The sequence below is a fragment of the Sinohyriopsis cumingii genome, unplaced genomic scaffold, assembly GCF_028554795.1.
Source record: "Sinohyriopsis cumingii isolate HCF-2022 unplaced genomic scaffold, ASM2855479v2 utg000837l, whole genome shotgun sequence".
NCBI lineage: Eukaryota > Metazoa > Mollusca > Bivalvia > Unionida > Unionidae > Sinohyriopsis > Sinohyriopsis cumingii.
Genome location: NW_028315936.1, coordinates 919,083 through 940,667, shown reverse-complemented (window position 1 = coordinate 940,667; position 21,585 = coordinate 919,083). Strand labels below are relative to the sequence as shown.

Here is a 21,585-nt window from a genome sequence, read left to right as displayed (position 1 = left end):
TTCAAAGAGCAGTGAACTGTCGTATATGTTACCGAAATCTCACCTCGATTCGTTTGCCCAACTATCAAGGAAAACACCGCTTACAAATTAGCCTATTTTAGTGTTGCTATCTGTCAGCTTTTTCCCGTAAATGTCATTCTATTCGGTTGTTAAATCTCCGAAAACAATGATACTGATAAACCTACTCCCCGGTGTGTCCTTCTTCTGGAAAGTTCAAATATGGTAACCCCTGTATATTTATTCTGAATTAGTCTTCTTTTCTTACATGTGCTATTTGGATCATGTTTTGAACGTTCGTTTCATTTACCGATTGTATTTCATTGAGTTATGTACGGTATAATGTAATACCAGGTATTTTGAAGGTACACGTTATGGAACAAAATCGAAAGAAGCCATTTCCTTGAACTTATGTCACATAGCAAATACAGATCAAAGGCTGTTTTAAAGCTAGGAATTGTATATGCACGTATTGACAGTCAATGGTTGAAATGGAGACGACTTGCAGAGAATTTACAACCTTCTAAATAATCATTCTTGAGATAAATACCAGTTGATGTTTATATAGCTATAAATATACTGAATATTGATATATAAATTATAGATCTTTAGACCAAAGGAGTAGGGAGTGGAATTATTTATTCATACAGACAGATCAGCTGTTGCCTGGTGAGTAAATATTACATTTAAGCACAAGCTGATGATTTTTGTATACATTCGTATACATTAGTACATGTAGTACCAATGAATGATTTCTCTGCAAAAAAAAAAAATAATTGTTCAATATGTAATAACAGTTTCATTTCTTCCAAACTGCAATAAAACCAGGGCCTAGGGGTCTCAAACTCTCAAACTGGCTCTGACCTCTCAACTTCTGAATGGGCATGCAGAGTTGTGTATGACCACCCACCCCAAATTTTAAATAGCACAAATGACACACAAGGAGTATTTTCTTCAGAACTTGCCTTGCTTGCCTATAGCACAGTACAGTTCATTACACAATACAGTTCATTGCAAAATGGTGTTCTGCGAACCCAGATCAACCTGCTCTGACTGCCAAACATGAACTTCCAAAACTCCACACCAACAGTACACCAAACTCCACACCAACAGTACAGCTTTCCATCTTTGTTTAATGATGAATTAACGCATGACAGTAAGAGACACAGCTTTATTGTCATAAGGCGGACAAGAAAGAGCGAGTTGTCCATCTATGCATAAATGTTCTAGAATGATCACATGATACTAAGTATATAGTGTGTGTGCATGTGACGAATGAAATGAAATCTAAACGTTGGAGGGGAAAGCTGCCAGTCTGTTAATACCTACTCCTGCAGCTTGATTGCCCCATAACAGAGCCAACATAGAGACCAATGAGAAAAGATGTTGCTCAAGCAACTAGATTTTCCAGTGACAATTATAAATCTAAGTGTGGGCCATGTAACTTAAAAGTTAAAGAATTTTGAACAGCCCCCATTCCAATGGAGAACCTGTGTCAATATACTGGTTTTCCTCTATATGGTAATTAGGGATAATAATATACCTTGAAATTTTTAAATCTTTGAACACAAGAATGTAATATCCATGATTCTGAAAGTAGAGATACTGTCGAAAAATATATAGCAGAACGATCTATAATTGATAAGTTTCGGAAGTCTAACTTTGTGAGAGTTACCATTATAGACTTAACAACAAATGAAATAATGTGTATGCAGAAACCGACAAATATGCTGCAAAAGAAATCTCTCATCACTGCTGAATACCTCTCTCAACCAGTGCACTAATGCCAAATCATCTGGACCATAAAAAACAGGCCCCAGATCCATTCTGAATCATCACAGAAAACTCCCTTTAATATAAGTCAAGTTCAAGGCTTCAGTCTCAGATTAAATGTTAGATTTCTGCGTAGAATTATTAGAATGATATCATTGTCACCCAAATCGCATTTAAATATGCATCAATTCTGATATGTACACAACAAAAGTCTCTCAGAGATGCTGGTACTGTAGACTTCCTTTGTTAATGTAATTCTACAATGTAAGACAGATGTCCCAATGTTTAAGTAGTTTGGGTCACTCTCAATAACATAAATATCGTGGTGAACATTTTACATTGTATGGCCTGTGGTAACATTTTCAAGTATAATATTTGCACCCAAAACATTAAATATCCAAATGGACTGTTACCCACATGTCATATTGCACCCTAAACATTAAATATCCAAATGGTGTGTTACCCCCAGTCATCAAATGTACCCAAAACATTAAATATCCAAATGGTTTGTTAACCACATGTCATTTTGTACCCAAAACATTAAATATCCAAATGGTTTGTTACCCACACGTCATTTTGTACCCAAAACATTAAATATCCAAATGGTGTTACCCACACGTCAGTTTGTACCCTAAACATTAAATATCCAAATGGTGTTACCCACACGTCATTTGTACCCAAAACATTAAATATCCAAATGGTGTTACCCACACGTCATTTTGTACCCTAAACATTAAATATCCAAATGGTGTGTTACCCACACATCAAATGTACCCTAAACATTAAATATCCAAATGGTTTGTTACCCACACGTCATTTTGTACCCAAAGCAAAGACATTTCATACTCATTAGCTGAAGGACTCGTACTGCTTAGTGGGAGTTTTTTTTTTTTCATTTTAGATATGAAAAGTGGACAACAACTGGATTAAACCACAGCAAATTTGATGTGCTGCTCTTACTGTAATGGAAGGCAATAACAGTTGAGATCACAACACAATGTAGACAGCTTATCCATGTAAGATGCAATGTTATGGTCACATTAGAACAAAATTGTATCAAAACAAAATCCCATTAGAACAAAATCATATCAAAACAAAATCCCATAAGAACAAAATCATATCAGAACAAAATCCCAGTAGAACAAAAAGAAAAAGAAAACAACAAAAGAAACAATATTCATCCAGTCAGAAAGAATGCATGCTAGAGTCTGATTAGCATGCATCCCCAAACCCCATTTAACTCTAGTCCTGTCTCTTCACCCCATTTAACTTCAGTCCTGTGTCTTTACCCCATTTAACTTCAGTCCTGTGTTTTTACCGTATTTAACTCCAGTCCTGTGTCTTTACCCCATTTAACTCCAGTCCTGTGTCTTTACCCCATTTAACTTCAGTCCTGTGTCTTTACCCCATTTAACTTCAGTCCTGTGTCTATACCCCATTTAACTTCAGTCCTGTCTTTACCCCATTTAACTTCAGTCCTGTGTTTTTACCGTATTTAACTCCAGTCCTGTGTCTTTACCCCATTTAACTCCAGTCCTGTGTCTTTACCCCATTTAACTTCAGTCCTGTGTCTTTACCCCATTTAACTTCAGTCCTGTGTCTATACCCCATTTAACTTCAGTCCTGTGTCTTCACCCCATTTAACTTCAGTCCTGTGTTTTTACCCCATTTAACTCCAGTCCTGTGTCTTTACCCCATTTAACTTCAGTCCTGTGTCTTTACCCAGACATAAACTTCAGTCTTGTATTTTTTTTTCCCCCGATGTAATTTAAATCTTGAATCTCCCCATATAAATGATAAATGTCATAAAAAACATTTAAATGCTTAAGTTTTTATTTTGTGACATAATTTAGAAATCTTAAAACATTAGTAATTTTGCTACATTTAAATCTAGGTTTGCATTGGTTCACACCAGTTGTATGCTGATGTTCATCAGTTTTGTTTCAAAAAGTCTGTTTTTCTCATGACCGACAATTCTTTTATCCAGTGCAATTTTAAAAGATGTATATATATATATATATATATATATATATATATATATATATATATATATATATATTAAACTACATTAGTATATATTATTTCATTAGACTGCTTAGTTACTATTATCTCACTTGCATAAGTGGGCTGGAAGACAAACTTCAATCACTGTGAAGTACATGTTGCTAATTGTAAAGAATTTGGAAATTATTAATTCAGTTATTCAGAGATACACATCGGTCATGAGCAATTATCACTGACAGTATGGAACTGTGGTAAGCAAATGTTTTACAACCAGTTATCTGCAGCTGAGCTCCATCTTAATATATTTTCATTTTGACTAATGTGCTGAATTCATAAAAGGAAGCACTCCAGTGGTCAACCAGCTGTCAAGCCTGAGCAACCTATGGGATTCAATCTATAAAATGCCATAAAATTCAGCAAACTTGCCAAAAAGAAGAATGGACAGCTTTGTGGTTCATATCATATGACCATGTCAACAGGCACTCCGTGTCATGCATGCAAAAGGTGGCAACACGGCATATGTGGGACTCATAATTCTCTATATTATGACTATTATTCTAATCGTTATTATCATTATTTTCTTTGTAGACATATTCCAAATGCTGTATCAGCAGTTATGTTGCAGGGATGAGGTACTGAACGAATGTCATTGCAAAATTTTATACTGCCTCCTCCACTTCTGATGTCATTAGATGAAAATGTTGATGATACTCTGCCCACAGCTGAGCGTATACAACTGACTGCTGATGAAACACACAATGTAACCAGGCCATTAATCATCCAGATGAGGCAAACAAGGTTGGTGTCAGCATCACCACATGACTGACATGCCGTGCAGCAATTTTTCAGCCCAGTGAGTATATTATTCAGGGGCTCTCAATTTATTTTACTATTTCTAACTATATATTATTGTGTAATTCGTCAATAATGTCAGGTAATTATGTTAATTATGCTTTTTTTATTTTCCCAGCTTGCCACCAGATCTCAGGTGTGACATCTTGTTCACAACCATAGATACACAAGAGACAAACTCTTTAAACATCGAGGCTTCATTCCAAATCACAGATTATCCTAAACTGTAGATTTCATGATAACTTTTCTAAAAGACCTTTATTTTCTTTCAATGTTGCTACAACTATATATTAGGTCCATACAGGAGGGGCCTTCAGTAAGTGGTCTATGGTGACTGACGTTAAAGATCACACAACTCACATCTGTGTGGGTTTGAGTCTCAGCTCAGTCAATGTATGTGAATAAGTTCACCAGTAGTTTGCCATGTGTTGGTGGTTCTTCTCTGGGGTTTACCAGGCTCTTCGTATCCTATGCTGAAAAATGGCATAAAACTCACACAGCCAAAACCATAAAGGAGGTGCTGCTTCCATGTGAAGTCAGACACATACAGCTTCCAGCCTTTGAGATTATTGCTGATGGTTCAAAGACATCTAGTCCAAAGATCACAGAAACATATGGATATAGTTGCACAATCGTGGTTAACAATAGTAGTAGTATCGATTAGAATTAATGTTGTCATCGAAGCATAATATTTGTTGTATTTTTTGTATCCTTTAGCATGAAACATCAGCTTAAACATACTGGTGGTGATCTATCCATGCCAGAATTGTGATACTCTGTCACTGTCAAAGGAAATAAATATTTTCATAATATAATGGCTATATTTTTGTATCCCAGGATCATCATTCCTTTTTTTTTAATTAGGTGTTCAAAGTGATAAAGCATCTCATCCCCTTACCCCTGGTGGTCACTGAGATTGTTGCACTTTTAAACAGGTTGGTACCTTATTATTATTGTTACCATGGTTATGTGCTGGGCTGTCCAACATGTGTACCCTGGAATTCTGATCTACAAATGTCCTTACCCCTTTATGGGAATGCCATGTGGCAAAAATTGCAGGGACTTGGCTTGAACACTGCATATATTCATCAAACAAGCATATATAAGTTCTGCCGGAAGGTAATGGTAAGTTCTCTATTTTTATTTACTATATTTTTATTTTGACTGCATTAATAGTATTAATAATTATTTTAATTAATAATTCTTTGCTTCTTTTATCTTATGTTATTTTTTGTATATTATCTCAATTCTGCATGAGGGAACCCGAGTGGCCGAGTGGTCTAAAGTGCCCACTGTTACGAATCACTGCCATCTCAACTCTGTCTGTGTGGGTTCCAGTCGTGGTTTCAGCCAATGTGGATAATGTGAGAAAGCTTACCAGTAGCTTCTCGTGGGTTGGTGGTTCTTTCTGGGGGTTTTCCGGGTTCTTCCTCCACTGTTTATACTGGCCGCCATGTATAATAATAATACCTTATTTAAAGAGGGTAACACAATTAGCTAAGAACTAATCTACCTTGAGGCCCTGATACAAGGGAATTTATTTATTATAGCTGCCTCTCTGAAGCCACTGGATATATTGGGTTTGGAAGAAGGAAATATTGTGGGCATTTCTAATCTCAACTGGAATACTATTCCAGAGCAGAGTTCCAGAATAACGGAAACTTATTTTTAAATAACTCCTTATTTGGTTTGGGAATTTTATACTGTTTGGTAGATATGGATCGCAGGTGGAGTATTACCAGGTAGCCTATACTGGAATAGTGATTGTAAATAATCACAAGCACTATTATGGGATATCCTATACATTAATTTGGCTATTGTGGTCTAAGGTTGACACTGCCCGGGGTGGGAGTGGGAGACAAGCGCCCCAATCCTCCAAAATGCCCCATACGGCCTGCGTCTCTTACTGCCTCTGTCAACTAAAATCCAGCTCCTGGCCTTCGCGAGTGGCTTAGATTTGAAGCCCGGCAGACCATGTTTTCTACTAACAGGAGAAGGGGTGAAAGCGGCCCACTGGTGCCTTAAAACCAGTTGCTTCGGGTAGATGGGACTCGTAAACCTTGGATGGTAGCTCATCTAGGAGAAGGAAAACTCCGATTCCAAACCTCTGCTGCCTTGTGGCTATACCCACTCATGGGAAAGGCTAAGGGAGTAAACCCCGACAGAAAATCCGGAGATGGAGTCCCTAAGGCGGTATGACATTGACTTCAACGTCATTCCGGCAACTCCTGCGACGCCGTTGGTGCCAAGCTGTATCGGCATTCGTCGTTCCCTTGGGCACACCAGCTGCGTGGAGAGGGGGATCTGCTGCACGGGCAACAGCTGATTCTCCATACCACCCTGCCCAGGCTCCATAGCTCCACTGGAGAGGACACTCCAGCGTCGTCGTACGACGTCGGCACAACACGAGAAGTAGCAGTTTACCGGTTCTAAGTCAAAGCTCAATTGGCGTAGAGCTTGGCGCCAGGGGTTACTTCTGACGGTGGGAGAGATCATCAGGTCTCACTGGACAGCTACCGCCCGCCTCAAGCTGGGCAGCCCCCAGTCAGTAAGGTGCTGCCCGCCATGGCCTGCCTGCTTCACTGGGTGCGTGGAGCTTAGAGAACCATCTCGACAAGTGGGCCACAAAACTCTGCACCAGGAAAGACTAAAAGAAGAAATAAAAAGACTCCAACTCTTCGTTTTGCAACCTGGAACATCAGGACCATGTGTCCTGGATTGACCACTGACCTACAGCAGATCGACGATGCACGGAAGACTGCCGTCATTGACAGAGAACTCTCCCGACTGAACATCGACATTGCCTGCCTCCAGGAGACCCGACTGGCTGACAGCGGCACCATCAGGGAAGCCAATTACACATTCTTTTGGCAGGGGAAGCCCTTGGATGAACCTAGGCAGCATGGTGTAGGCTTTGCCGTCAAGAACATGCTAATCGCCTTCATTGAACCTCCATCATCAGTTACTGAGAGAATCCTTGCCCTCCGGCTGTCAACATCCTTAGGCCCGGTCAACATCTTCAGTGTGTACGCCCCAACCCTCTACTCCACCTACGAGGAGAAAGACAAGTTTTATGAGGCTCTGGATCAGGCAATATCCAGTATCCCCAACAATGAAAGCCTTTACTTACTAGGAGACTTCAATGCTAGAGTGGGAGCTGACCATGAGGCCTGGTCCACCTGTCTCGGCTTTTACGGAAGGGGCAAGATCAACGAGAATGGTCAGCGACTGCTGGAGATGTGCTGCTCCCACAGCCTATGTGTGACAAACACTTTCTTCAAATGCAAGGAGATCCACCAGGTGTCGTGGAGACACCCACGTTCACGCCACTGGCACCAGCTAGACCTCGTCATCACCAGGCGTGCAGAACTGGCCAGTGTCCTCCTTACCCGCAGCTACCACAGTGCCGATTGTGACACGGACCATTCCCTCGTGGCCAGCAAGGTGCGAATATTACCCAAGAAGCTGCACCACGCCAAGAAGAAGGGTCACCCACGTATCAACACCTGCTGTGCAAGCAACCCAGAGAAAACACAGCAGTTCATCAGCAAACTGAAGGAAGCCATCACCAAAGTGACACCTGATGACACCATTGATTCCAAGTGGTCCAATATCCGTGACTCTGTGTACAATTCAGCCATCACAGCTTACGGGAAGAGGGAGCGAAAGAATGTCGACTGGTATGAGGCAAACTGGGAGGAGATGGAGCCCGTGACTGAGGCAAAGAGGAAAGCCCTCCTGGCATACAAGGCTGCACCTAGCCCCAGAACACTATAAGCCCTCAGGATTGCAAGGAATAACGCCCAGAAGACCGCCCGCCGCTGTGCCAACACCTACTGGCTGAACCTTTGCAACAGTATACAGACAGCTGCTGACACCGGGGATACAAGAGGAATGTATGAGGGTATCAAAAAAGCGACAGGCCCCCCCAGCTACAAGACCGCCCCCCTCAAGTCCAAGACAGGCGAAGTCATCACAGACCAGGGGAAACAACTGCAGCGATGGGTTGAGCACTATCTCGAGCTATATGCAACCCAAAACAATGTCACTGGAACTGCCCTGGACGCCATTCCAGACCTGCCTGTCATGGAGGAGCTAGACACACAGCCCACCCTGGAAGAGCTCGGAAAAGCCATTGATTGCCTTGCCTGTGGGAAGGCTCCTGGAAGCGACGGCATCCCACCTGAAGTCCTCAAGAGCGGAAAACCAGCACTGCTCCAGCCCCTACACACACTCCTCTGCCTTTGCTGGGAACAGGGATACATCCCACAGGACATGTGTGATGCCAACATCGTCACTTTGTACAAAAACAAAGGAGACCGTAGCGACTGCAACAACTATCGGGGCATCTCCCTCCTCAGCATCATCGGAAAGGCCTTCGCCCGTGTTGCCTTGGCACGCTTGCAGATCCTAACCTCCCGTGTCTACCCAGAATCCCAGTGTGGATTTCGAGCCGGCAGGTCAACTGTAGACATGATCTTCTCACTACGTCAGCTGCAGGAGAAGTGTCGCGAGCAGCGGATGCCCCTCTACATTGCCTTCATAGACCTGACGAAGGCGTTTGACATGGTTAGTCGGAGTGGACTCTTCAGACTCCTGCAGAAGATCGGCTGCCCCCCACGTCTGCTTGCTGTCATTATGTCGTTCCACGAGAACATGCACAGCACAGTGTGCTTCAATGGCGCAACATCTGAAGCATTCCCAGTCGTTAGCGGAGTCAAACAAGGCTGTGTCCTTGCACCGACGCTCTTTGCCATCTTCTTCTCCATGCTTCTCCGGTACGCATTCAAGGACTGCAGCGAGGGAGTGTACATCCATACCAGGGCTGACGGCAAGCTGTTCAACATCGCCCGTCTCCGTGCTAAGACTAAAGTCACAGAGGTACTCATCCGTGAATTGCTCTTTGCCGACGATACAGCCTTGACATCACACACTGAAGATGGACTTCAGCAGCTGGTATGCTGCCTCTCCCATGCATGTAAGGAATTTGGACTGATCATCAGTTTGAAGAAAACAAATGTCATGGCACAGGACACAGACTCCCCTCCCTCTGTCTCCATCAATGGGTACAATTTGGAAGTTGTCGAGAACTTCACATACCTCGGGTCTAACATCTCCAGCTCACTCTCCATTGATTCTGAGGTGGGCGGCAGGATTGCCAAGGCAGCAGCAGTGATGGCCAGACTTAACCAGAGGGTCTGGAACAACCCCAACCTCACAGAGAAGACCAAACTGCGTGTCTACCAAGCGTGCATGCTCAGCTCACTTCTCTACAGCAGCGAAACATGGACCACCTATGCAAGACACGAGAGGAAACTCAACAGCTTCCACCTGAGATGTCTGCAGCGCATTCTGCACATCCAGTGGCAGGACAAAGTACCCAACACAGAGGTTCTAGAACGCGCCAACATGAACAGCATGTTCTCCATACTCAGCGAGAGGCGCCTTCGCTGGCTCGGCCATGTCAAGAGAATGGACCCAGGTCGCATTCCCAAGGACCTGTTATATGGGGAGTTAGCAGAAGGTGCATGACCAACTGGACGACCACATCTGCGCTACAAAGATGTTTGCAAGAAGGATATGAAGACAGCAAACATCAATGTCAACGACTGGGAGAGCTGTGCAAACAACCGTTCCAGCTGGCGTCTAGCTGTCAGGCAGGGAGTTCAAAACGCAGAGGAAAAGAGAAGAATAAAGCAAGCTGAAAAGAGAGCTAAAAAGAAGGATAAGCAAAAGCGTACTTTGGAGCTATGCCATCGTCTCTCGTAGACGGACGGATGCCAAGAGTGAATTTGGCTATTCTCAAACAGATTTGGTCTTTAATAGGTAATATTTTTAACTTACCAGCTAAATTTTCCTTGCTTTCTTTTTGGACTGATATTAGCCCTAATGCTCTTTTTTGAAGATGTGCCAGCTTTGCTGTTTTTACCATTTGAATTACCCCATACTGTATTACAGTAGTCTAAATAGGGTTGTATGTAACTGTTATAAAATAGTTTTCTGTGCCTTTAAGGGAGAAAATTGTCCTATCCTACTGAGAAGCCATAAACTTGAATTGACTTTTTTACTGATATGTTTGATATGTTCAGTCCATGATAGGTTATTATCAACCAGAACACCAAGTAGTCTATCATGACTGTGACGTTTGCACGTATTGGGGTGGGTTCTTCCAACATAATTTAATTAAATTATGATGAAAGTTCCACCCTGGCTTGTGAGGTTAGAAAGTTAAATTAGTGACGAGGTAGATTTACAGCTCTGAGCCCCCAGTCAGCAATGCCGATGGTTAAATTATAGAGAACACGAAGATGAAATTCAATCAATAACAATTTAATGTGATAATTTAAAAACAATAACTTCCAATCACTCGTCTTTCCCTCGACCAAGTGACAGCCTAATTCATCCCGTGATTTACAGTGTGAGTTCGATTTTCCCCCTGTCCTTGCATCTACTCATCTCTTTCTTTCCCGCTAATTCCTTCCTTCTTTCCGTTCCTCTAACTCCTCCTTCGTCTCCATTTCCCCCTCTATCTCCTCCTCCAATTTCGCTTCCAGACTTCAACTTCTCCTTTCTTCTCCTTTCCCCCTCTACTATCTCCTCCTCCAATTTCGCTCCCAGACTTCAACTTCTCCTGACTTCTCTCCTTTCTTCTCCTTTCCTCCATCTCTCTATCTGAGACTACGGGACCAAACTGTAACTGGTCTGTCCCTCAAAGCTTCCTTATTTGAAGCTCTCTACCTAGAATTTCCTGCTCTAAGATTTTCCCGCCAATAACGAATGGCTATTCGGAGTTACGCTAACCTCTTCTCTGGGTAATTTCTCTCAGCGAACTAACTCTTGCCGGAAGATGCGGAGATATCATTCTACCCAAATCAAGGTCTCTCCCCTATCTCGATTCTGATTGGGTGGCGCTGTGACCCTGTCCAATCGTCTTAGCGGCCAGTTCAACCTGTCTGTCTGTTTGCAGGGAAAAGAAGTTAAGACACTCCCACTTCTTCAGGTAACTTCTTTTGATCTTGGACAACATTTCCACACCTAGGTGATAATTGGCTATCTGTGGCTTCGCAACTCCTATGTCCTGCTCTCCACTTCTAACTACGGCAATCTTATGTAACGGATTAGTGCTAGCCTTCGGCAATGTTTAACATCAAACAATGGCTTGTCAGAATTACCTTGATTATACATGTTTCAAACTGGGGTTACTCTGGGTTGGGGTAAACATGACACACCCCCACGCTTCAGAATAAAATCGGGATTTTATTCCCTCAAAATTACTTCAAATGCAAAGGCATTAATACAGGAAATAAAGAACAAAATTACTGCGACACTACACACTGAGTACGAACATGAATATATATATATACACAACGATCTATACCATTAAAGCGCTCCTGCTCATGAAATCAGCGCCTACGTTCTCAGTTCCTTTCACGTATCTGATCTGCATCTGGTACTGCTGTAAGAACAGCGACCATTGCATCAATCGTCCATTCGACAATTTCGCCTGCGCAAGATACGCGAGTGGTTGGTGGTCGGTCTCCAATATGAACTTCCGCCCGTATAAGTACCGCTCGAACCGTGATATCCCGAACACGATTCCGAGGCTTGTCAGAATTACCTTGATTATACATGTTTCAGACTGGGACTACTCTGGGTCGGGGTAAACATGACACCGACAGACTACAGTATTTGCAAAGTTTTATCCTTCCATGTCAGACACAGTTACTATATTATGTTCTGCATTTACTAAACTGGTGGTGAGATTATAATATTAATTTTAATTGCCATATTGTTTTATCATGTTTACTTCTGTAAAGCCTATCTTGTGCTGAAAAATGGCGTTAAACACTACAACAATTCTGCATGACGATAATAATAAGTACTGGTACTATATTATGTTTTGCATTTACTATACTGGTAATAAGATTATAATGTTATTTTTAACTGCCATCTTGTTTTATCATCTGTTTGCTTCTGTTGTATAATGACCGGGATTTCTGCAAGCTGAGCAAATTGCTCCTATCTTCATTCTCATGAAAGAATTAGCCCTAGATATCCAAAACTGAACAACTGGCTGGAGTATGCGGAAACTGTTATATTTAATTTGTTTTATTTTGTTAGGTTATTCCTATCATTATGTGTTATCTGTAACTTATTTTGGACTTGACCTTGTCCAAAATCAAGTTTATGTTGTTCCTGACTAGAGACACTAATGTTTTTTGTTTTTTGTTGGTTAAATATTAAGATCAGTATCAACTGAGGTAACAAATATTTGGATCTGGGTCTGGGTCTAGGTTATTGGAAATCCTCCCATAAAAATACCTAGTCCACCTGATATTTACCACATTCTATTTTATAATGTATATAGTAGAGGGCTTTATAATCTTATTTATCTAGAAATTATTCATTTGTGCAGTAAGATCTTGAAGAAAAATCATTTGTATTGTTTTCAGTGTCTGATTTTGCTGGAGTTGTTGATTCAAATTACTATTTTTCTCTAGAAATACAAAGTGCTCATGAATAATATTCTTGGGCAAGAGACAACTGAAAATTAAGGGAATTCAAACAAGGACATCTTTGATTATATTACTGTGATTAATTGGAAGACTTAGCACATCATCACACTTCAGGCCATGGGTACATTTTAGTCTAAAGGCCATGGGTACATTCAAGTCTACAGGCCATGGGTACATTTAAGTCTACAGGCCATGGGTACAGTCAAGACTACAGGCCCATCAACAGCTTCAGCACTGGATCTTATTTTGAACACCATTGGGATTGAATTAGATCTTTATTCACTAAGACTGGTTATAGAACATTTTGGACTATGTTAGGATTTAATTCACATTACTGTAAGTTGTTTTTAAATTTTCACTTTGTATTCTACAGAAATAAATTATTTGTTGAATTTTACAAAACTTGTTGGTTTTCAAACAAAATGTTCACCTCCCCAGTGAGTTTGTTGGTGGCAATGGTGCCTTATGAAACTCTGACAGGAATTCTGAAGACTGTGCAAACTTGAATGATGATGACCCAGATAACCAATAATGGATGCAGCTCGGTAACCACAAATAATTGTAGTTCATTGTCCTAAAACAATTTCAAATATTATTTGGTGTAAAAATGGGATTTCCTTTACATATTAAACCTTACAAAAAAACATTATTTTATCACCACTATATCATTAATTTACTTTAGAAATTGTCTAAATTATGAAAACTTATAAATGGGAGCTCCATGTGGGACAACTATCGTTAGCTCAGTGTGCTATACGATTTTTAGTTTCACGCAGAGTATTTCAAATTATTGGTTTCTGTTAACCAAAATACAGTGCAAATAGTAAGTTTTAGAGCTAATCAACTTACAATTTTATTCAGTTATATAGCCTTTCTTTAATACATTTTACTTAAGACAATTTATCTTTGGAAAGCATAGTTGGCTTTTTCGTAAGAAAATTTACAACATGGCATTTAAACAAACAAGCTATATTATCGATGAAAACAACCAATATGGTATTTGTACAATAATTTGGATGTAAACTCTGTTCACATAAATCAATTGCTGGCTGCTACTAATGAACCTGAAGCATACCAGATCTAACATTTCATGAAAGAAAAAGATTATTTTTTTGCACAGACAATAAGATGGTTTCCAGTACATGGAAAAATACTTCACATCTAAAATTTTATTTTATGACTTAAGCAGTAGATGGAATATTAGATCCATTACGTCTAGTTACATCAGATACTTCTATAGGACTATAAATAATGTTAGTTGGTGTTGTCAGTATTAGATCCATTACATCTAGTTACATCAGATACTTCTATAGGACTATAAATAATGTTAGTTGGTGTTGTCAGTATTAGATCCATTACATCTAGTTACATCAGATACTTCTATAGGACTATAAATAATGTTAGTTGGTGTTGTCAGTATTAGATCCATTACATCTAGTTACATCAGATACTTCTATAGGACTATAAATAATGTTAGTTGGTGTTGTCAGTATTAGATCCATTACATCAAGTCACATCAGATACTTCTATAGGACTATAAATAATGTTAGTTGGTGTTGTCAGTATTAGATCCATTACATCTAGTCACATCAGATACTTCTATAGGACTATAAATAATGTTAGTTGGTGTTGTCAGTATTAGATCCATTACATCTAGTCACATCAGATACTTCTATAGGACTATAAATAATGTTAGTTGGTGTTGTCAGTATTAGATCCATTACATCAAGTTACATCAGATACTTCTATAGGACTATAAATAATGCTAATTGACACTGTCAGTAAAAAGAAACTAAAGAAAAATTTAATACACAAAGAAAAAAAAGAGAAATGAAAGACAGATTCACCACAAGTTATACTTCTGAAATAAAACAATAATAATTAAAATAGAAACAAAAATAGTAACCATTTTGTCAATTATGAAAAATATACTACCCTTGGCAGGGGGAACTCAATTTTTTAAATTGTTTTTACACATTTTTAGAAGATACATTTGTTTTCTTGCACATCTCGTTAACTTCTTTAAAAAAAATTTATAATAAATTATACCTTCATGTAATTAGCACCAATGCCTTCTAAGAAAATTTTATTCTTGGAAATATAGAAGAAAAAGAATATGTGTGTGTGTGTGTGTGTGATATGGATTTTTAACATAGCTTTAAAAAAAAAAAAATCAGTCATAGGGCATGCTGTCAGCAGTTTGGCTATTGATAGTGATGTCTAGTACTGGGGCATCATATGTAAACATGTTGCATGATATCACACCATGTAACATTATCCTGACACCAGGCCGACCAGTCCTAACACTAGCCTCATAATGCTGAGCGCCAAGCAAGGTAGCTGTTAGACCAATTTTTTATAAGTCTTTGGTAATATGAAACCAGTTTTCGAACTCAAGACCTCCTGCATCTGAGGCAGACACTCTAACCACTAGGCCACTGGAATGGTTGAAGAAAAATGTAAACATATATATTATTGGTCCAACAGAATTTTGGCCACTTTGGCATTAGCTAGCACTTAGGAAAGGCCTTCAGCTTGGTCCAGGTATCATAACAATCACCTATATAAATCATGTTCTTTTTCAATCAATAGTCTCTTTTTGTTTTTTTTTTAATCCTGAATCTGTTGGCTTCCTTCTTGGGCCATGCTTCATTCGATGCACACTGGACATTTTTCTTTGCAACAATTGGTATAGGCACATGCACTGATTTCCCTGAATGTAAGGGTACATATCTACCATCCAGCTACAAAGAAACTTGGGTAGAAAAATGCTTGTCATCTGGACATTTGTTTATACCCAATTATACCAAATTATATCCAACCATACTACAAAAACTATCCAGAACTAGTTCATGTTGTGCACATTTTTTATTCTCTGTGCAGCTGAAACCACATTCATAAAAAACGCTATCATTTAAAATATGAGACATATATGCCAGTATTAAGTTAAGCAGTGTTTCATCTACCCATGCGTCATGCATCAGATACACCAACTGTTCCAATTTGACGCACAAAAATCATTGCCGGTACAGAAATTGATGCACCCCAATATTATGTTTTGCTGATGAACAAAAAAAAACAACAAAAAAGGTTTGGTCTAAAAGTTGTCGTTGGTACATAAATTGATGCACCCCAATATTATCTTTTGCTGATGAACAAAAAACAAAGGTATAAAAGTCATCACCAGTACATAAATTGATGCACCCCAATATTATGTTTTGCTGATTTAACACAAAATTAAGGTTTGGTCTAACTATTTTAATGGCTAGATTACAACTCTCCCAAACAGAAAACACACGCATGTCAGTTTCTTACACGAATGCTATCATAATACATAGGGTTACAAGTTACAACTGATTGTGGAGCCTGGAGCTGACCTTATGTGACCTGTAACTGTCACATCATTTGTAGCAACAGGATGTTAGAACCACCCCATACCCAACAAAGAGGCGGAAAAGAAACATATGATTTAAAGTGATTCTCACGAGAAACTATTATTTTATGCACACCTTTGTCATGCATCGAAGCAACAATTTCCATTCGCTCAATTGTACACATTGTGTTGTTCCAAGATACTGTCTGCATTCAACTGAAAATGGTGTCCACGGCAAAAAAATTAAAATAGATCCAAAACAAACAAAATTATTTTTTGGACCACATTTATAACTGACCAATGATAACAGTATTGTTATTGAACCAGTCATACCTTCATCATCCAAAGATGAGGTAATGGTTACTTGTAAGATAAAAAGTATTTTGTGCAGCAATGGTTGAAAACACAGCTGGCTACGTTTTAAAAAAAGAAGTGAAGCACATGACAGCGAAGACACCTATTTTTTTTACTTATATGTACAGAGGCTAAAACAAACCCCATCAACAAATGTGCAAAAAACAATAACTTTCAAAACAGGATACTGGCAAGGCATGCTGGGTTGCCAGAACACAAATTGCTGATTGAAGGTCCACAACATCAGGCAGATTTGAATGCTGGTTTGCAAAAACATTCTTCCAAATAAGACATAGCAAAGAAAGTATAACTTAAATGTGTGTATTGGCTGAGTGTAGAAGACATCCCTTTTTATAAAATACAAATCTCTTCTTAATTTAATACACGACTTAGCGGCTGAAGAAATTGATGCCATAATGTCATTTTGAAGAATTCTGCTAATCAGTATGACTGTGCTACTACCTGTTCAGAGTTACTGGAGTGCCTATCAAACGTTGAGGATAGTCTTATATGTAACCTGCAAAGTTCGTCATTTGTGTCAGCAATGGCAGATTGACACAGCCAACAATAAATGCCTTGTCACATATGCTCAGATTATTTCTGATGACATGAAACCATCAACAATGTTTTTAACAAATATAGAATGTTCAGATGCTTCTGGCAAGGAAATTGCCTTATTGGCTTTAGTCACATTATATAACTAATATTTTCATTGTGTATCTAAACAATATGATTATTTTTTTTAAAAACTACTGAAAACTGATCATTGGCTTGAATAAGGCTCATAGGTTTGGATTATTTCTGTTGTTTTGCCTTGATGAGTCAAATGACTTACATAAAGCCATTTGTAGATAAAACACTGGTTAAGTGTTGATTCATTAAAAAAGCGCTATGCTTTGCAATGGAAGCTACATTTCTAACTCACCTGTTTCTGCACTCAATTATATCAATGTTGTATGAAACTATACTGTCAAAGCAGACCTCTTTTCACGGCAGCAAGAGAAATTATTTTTTATACCACAGCCTACTGCATGGAAGTTTATTTTGTTGTGGTATAAAAAATAATTTTTAGTACAACTGAAAATTTCACAATTTTCTTTTTCTACATATAAAGTGGAGGTAATCATAAACAAAGCAGGTCTTAAGCTGCAAACATATTAGAATTTATTAATGCTTGTTTCTTCTTTCTGAGTACTTCCATTTACCATATGATGCCTCAATTAATTAGTCCTACTTTGTCATTTCAGGTAAATGGAAATAACTGGTGCATAGGCCAAGCAATCCCTTAAATATTTTGGACATTGTCAGTTATTGTGTGACACTGGATTTAGTAAGCTAATTTCCACCAAGATTTTACATGCTGATTTTCTTGAAAATAAAGAAATACTGGACAGGTTTCTTCTCTGGAAATTAATGAATTCAATTTGTTTAACTGAAATGGTGGTATGGCAAGATTATACCTTTATGAAATTACTCCTCTATTCAAAATTATTGAATGATCTAAAAAATGCCTTCCTTTTAGAATTAGATGTCAACAAACACAAATCCAACTGATCAATTCAATATTTATTTTAATCTGATGGTACCACTTTTAATACAAGGAAAGTGCAACTGACATGTCATGTGACAGAAAGTTCTTGAAAAAACAGTTTTTCCCACAAAAATATTAAGTATTCAACAATCTTTTCTTATCTTTTTATTTCAGAACTAAATATGCATTTTGTTGCATGGCATTCTATTACAAGTACATAACAATAGTAATGGCTGTACATCTGGGTATCAAACAACTGTTTAAGCACATTGGATTTAAACGATTAATATTAGAATAAATATGTTGAATAAGATAAGATCTAATAGACCCAGATACTGACATATAAGATTTTATTATCTTTTCAGTGCAGGTTTTCTCTGAATATATTCAACTAAATTTCATTGCAGAACATGATCAGAGCCTCTCTTTAAACTCGGTATCAGAAATGTTTCACATTAGCATGTCATGACATAATAGCTGCAATATACACCACACACATACAGTGCTTGTGTGTGTGTGTGTGTGTATATATATATATATATACACATACATACACACACTATTACATTTAGTACAAGGTGGTTTAGGTATGTTCTACTTTGTGTTACAAAATAGTCTATGAGATTGTGTGAAGTGTGGACAAGTTTAGAAAGACCGTTTAGCTATATTTGCCATTATTTTTATTTTATTAAATCATTGGTAATAGAAAGGTCCATTGAGTTATCTCCACCTTATTATGGTGACTCTACAAATATATTTCTTTTCAATTTATTTATGGAGTTTAGTGAAACATAAACATGGATAGACTCTGTAGAAATTAGTTCAAAAAGACATGAAACAGTTTTAATGAAGGTCTAAAATTACTGCTAGATATCATGAAAATGAACATGGAGTAGGGCAATGTGTATTTGTATTCTTCCAATGTCAGACAATAAATGTGGCTTACTAAATCTTTCATTTTTTGCCTAATTTTCCACAGATAGAGTTTTGGACCCAATTAATTTCCATGAAATTATCTGGGACCATGTTTTTCTGAAAAATGATAAAATATATTTCTGGAATTGCACATACCACTTATTTCAGTTAAAGTAGGATGTAAAAACAGTTCAGACTTTATTTTTTTATAATTCTCCATGGAAAAACAGCCTGGTTCAGTGGGAAAAGCTTATATTTCATTATTCACGTCCTTATCCAACTATAATATTCGCTTACCCTCCAGTCTGTTTATACCCCACCCCAATTTAAAAAAATGAATAATACTTAGTAATTTCAATCATCGATTTATGATTTCTAACCTGATTGTTACCAGAAGGTCCCTGCATTTAACACTGGCTTTTCAAACCAAATGAAAGTATTCAATGTACTGTATTGCTGACCAATAAGCTGATGCAGTCAAAATCTTTAATTTTGTAAACTTTCCATTCTTCATCCATATACACGTCGATGAGGAGAATAAGACAAGGCCAGATAAATACCTTGGCTTCATCTTTTTCACTAGTAACTTCTGGTTAAATGAATATTATATGTATGACTGTATGTTGTTCCAAATTGCCAGTTATTGAATCACTGATGCCAACATTCTTTTTCCATAGTCTTCTTTTTAAAGAGAGACAGACAGAGAGAGAGACAGATATGGGTATCACATTTCATTTATCGTATTGCACCTCATGATCAAAATTAAATATGTCCCGAAATGAGGGAGATTTCTGTCCTTCTTTCAACCTTATTGACCCTGTTTAACTGAAGCTTTTGTCAAAGAAAGAATCCGAAAAAATAGGAAAATGGACAAAATTAATATACATATTTTGTTCCTTCAGTTTCAGAGATATATAACTTATATTTAAATATTCACAACATATATAAACATACTGACTCCATAAAGGTTAGATCTTAAAAATATACATTTAGCATGCTGTTATTTTCTTTACAAGTACAAAAGAATTCTCCATTTGCAACAATCAAGATTAGATTACTTTAAATCAGTAAGTAGTTAGGTGGCATTTGGTTTGATCTTTGCTCATGCTAGTTGTTACCCTGAATTGCTCTGATATTTCTGTCAGCGAAAACAAAAGGTGTCATTGTTTGGGAAAGTTACACAAGTAAGCACTTGGCATTTCTTATTATTACACAGTACCATATTCAAAATATCTGTAGCATCAATTTGCAATCAGTAACCTCACTAACTGAAACCTCTGATCTCCAAATTCTTGCCTTCAAACAGCTGGAATGATCTGGTCAGAGCTGTTGCATATTTAGCTAGCATGTAAATAACACTGCCAAGCCACTTAGATCTTTGACAATGGATTTGTAATTACAATTAGAAGGAAGTGTTTATTTGGAGATATTAATTGACATTGGAATATAGTACTACCCTTGTACATGAGTAAGATACCAATCATCAGGTAACTTAAAAATATAGATAACAATCTACATGAAAATTAGCTAGCTCTCTCTCTCATATCAGGGTATATTTGACTTTCATCATGAGGTGCAAGTTAAAAATGTGATAGAATATTTAGGTCTTTGTCATAGCTATTCATTTTCTAACTTGTCTTTTCTACTACACATATATCTAATCAAAGTTAAACAAAATATATTACTATTGCATTCTGCTTTAGCCCAATTACATCTGATGTATGTGAATATACCGCTGACGATCATGTTATGATTTTAAGATCCTTCTCAATGTCGGGTGTTATATTTTTTCATATATGATCTCTTTTCCAAACTTTTTTTTTATCGTTTACACATCATTTTCATACTTTGGGGAAAAATATGTTTTACATAGGAAAAGTTATATAACATTAAGCCCAACAAGTATAGATTTAATGCCTGGCAAATATTGTAAACAGACAGACAGGCTGCTCACTGTCATTTTCTGGTTTCTAACACAGTCCATTTCAGTCAAGCCTGTTGGCATATAATATTTGCAATGTCAAGTTATAACATTTCCCAAAAACTTTAAAAAACAGAAGGCAGGGACACTTGTATAACAAAAATGGTGAACTACATGACATTTGTTGCCTGAAAACAAAGATATGCCCATGTAAATATGTCGTGTACTAAAGAAAAATGTTGTTCATCTTGAAATACCAAAAAGTTTAGAGTCTGGGACTATTTTTTTAGTAAACTACCAGATAAAGCATTGCAAATTTGTTAGGGAGAATTATCACTGATAATGTTAT

The 21,585-nt window shown here is 38.0% G+C and overlaps 2 protein-coding genes across 7 annotated transcripts in view; one reads left to right on the top strand and one right to left on the bottom strand.

The window, feature by feature from the left end:
• LOC149773178 (threonylcarbamoyl-AMP synthase-like) overlaps nucleotides 1-21,585 on the bottom strand; it is a 56,689-nt gene that overhangs the window by 31,350 nt on the left and 3,754 nt on the right. The gene's annotated exons all lie outside the window — the stretch shown is intronic.
• LOC149773179 (protein CFDP2-like) lies at nucleotides 417-19,978 on the top strand. Of its 5 annotated transcripts, XM_089946671.1 has the most exons (4): nucleotides 419-666; nucleotides 2,672-2,786; nucleotides 4,363-4,627; nucleotides 4,745-8,403. In XM_089946671.1, the coding sequence occupies exon 4, from the start codon at nucleotides 7,333-7,335 to the stop codon at nucleotides 8,401-8,403; it is 1,071 nt and encodes a 356-aa protein (XP_089802797.1). In that variant the 5' UTR covers nucleotides 419-666; nucleotides 2,672-2,786; nucleotides 4,363-4,627; nucleotides 4,745-7,332. The 5 variants fall into 5 exon arrangements, 2 of the variants coding, with proteins under 2 accessions (XP_089802797.1, XP_089802795.1); XR_016417446.1 differs by lacking the exons at nucleotides 2,672-2,786; nucleotides 4,745-8,403 and adding an exon at nucleotides 13,128-14,332 and having other exon boundaries at nucleotides 417-666; XR_016417447.1 differs by lacking the exons at nucleotides 2,672-2,786; nucleotides 4,745-8,403 and adding an exon at nucleotides 11,453-13,117 and having other exon boundaries at nucleotides 417-666.

Coding starts and splice junctions, on each gene's coding strand:
- LOC149773179 (XM_089946671.1), top strand. CDS start 7,333: ATGTGTCCTGGATTGACCACTGACCTACAGCAGATCGACGATGCACGG.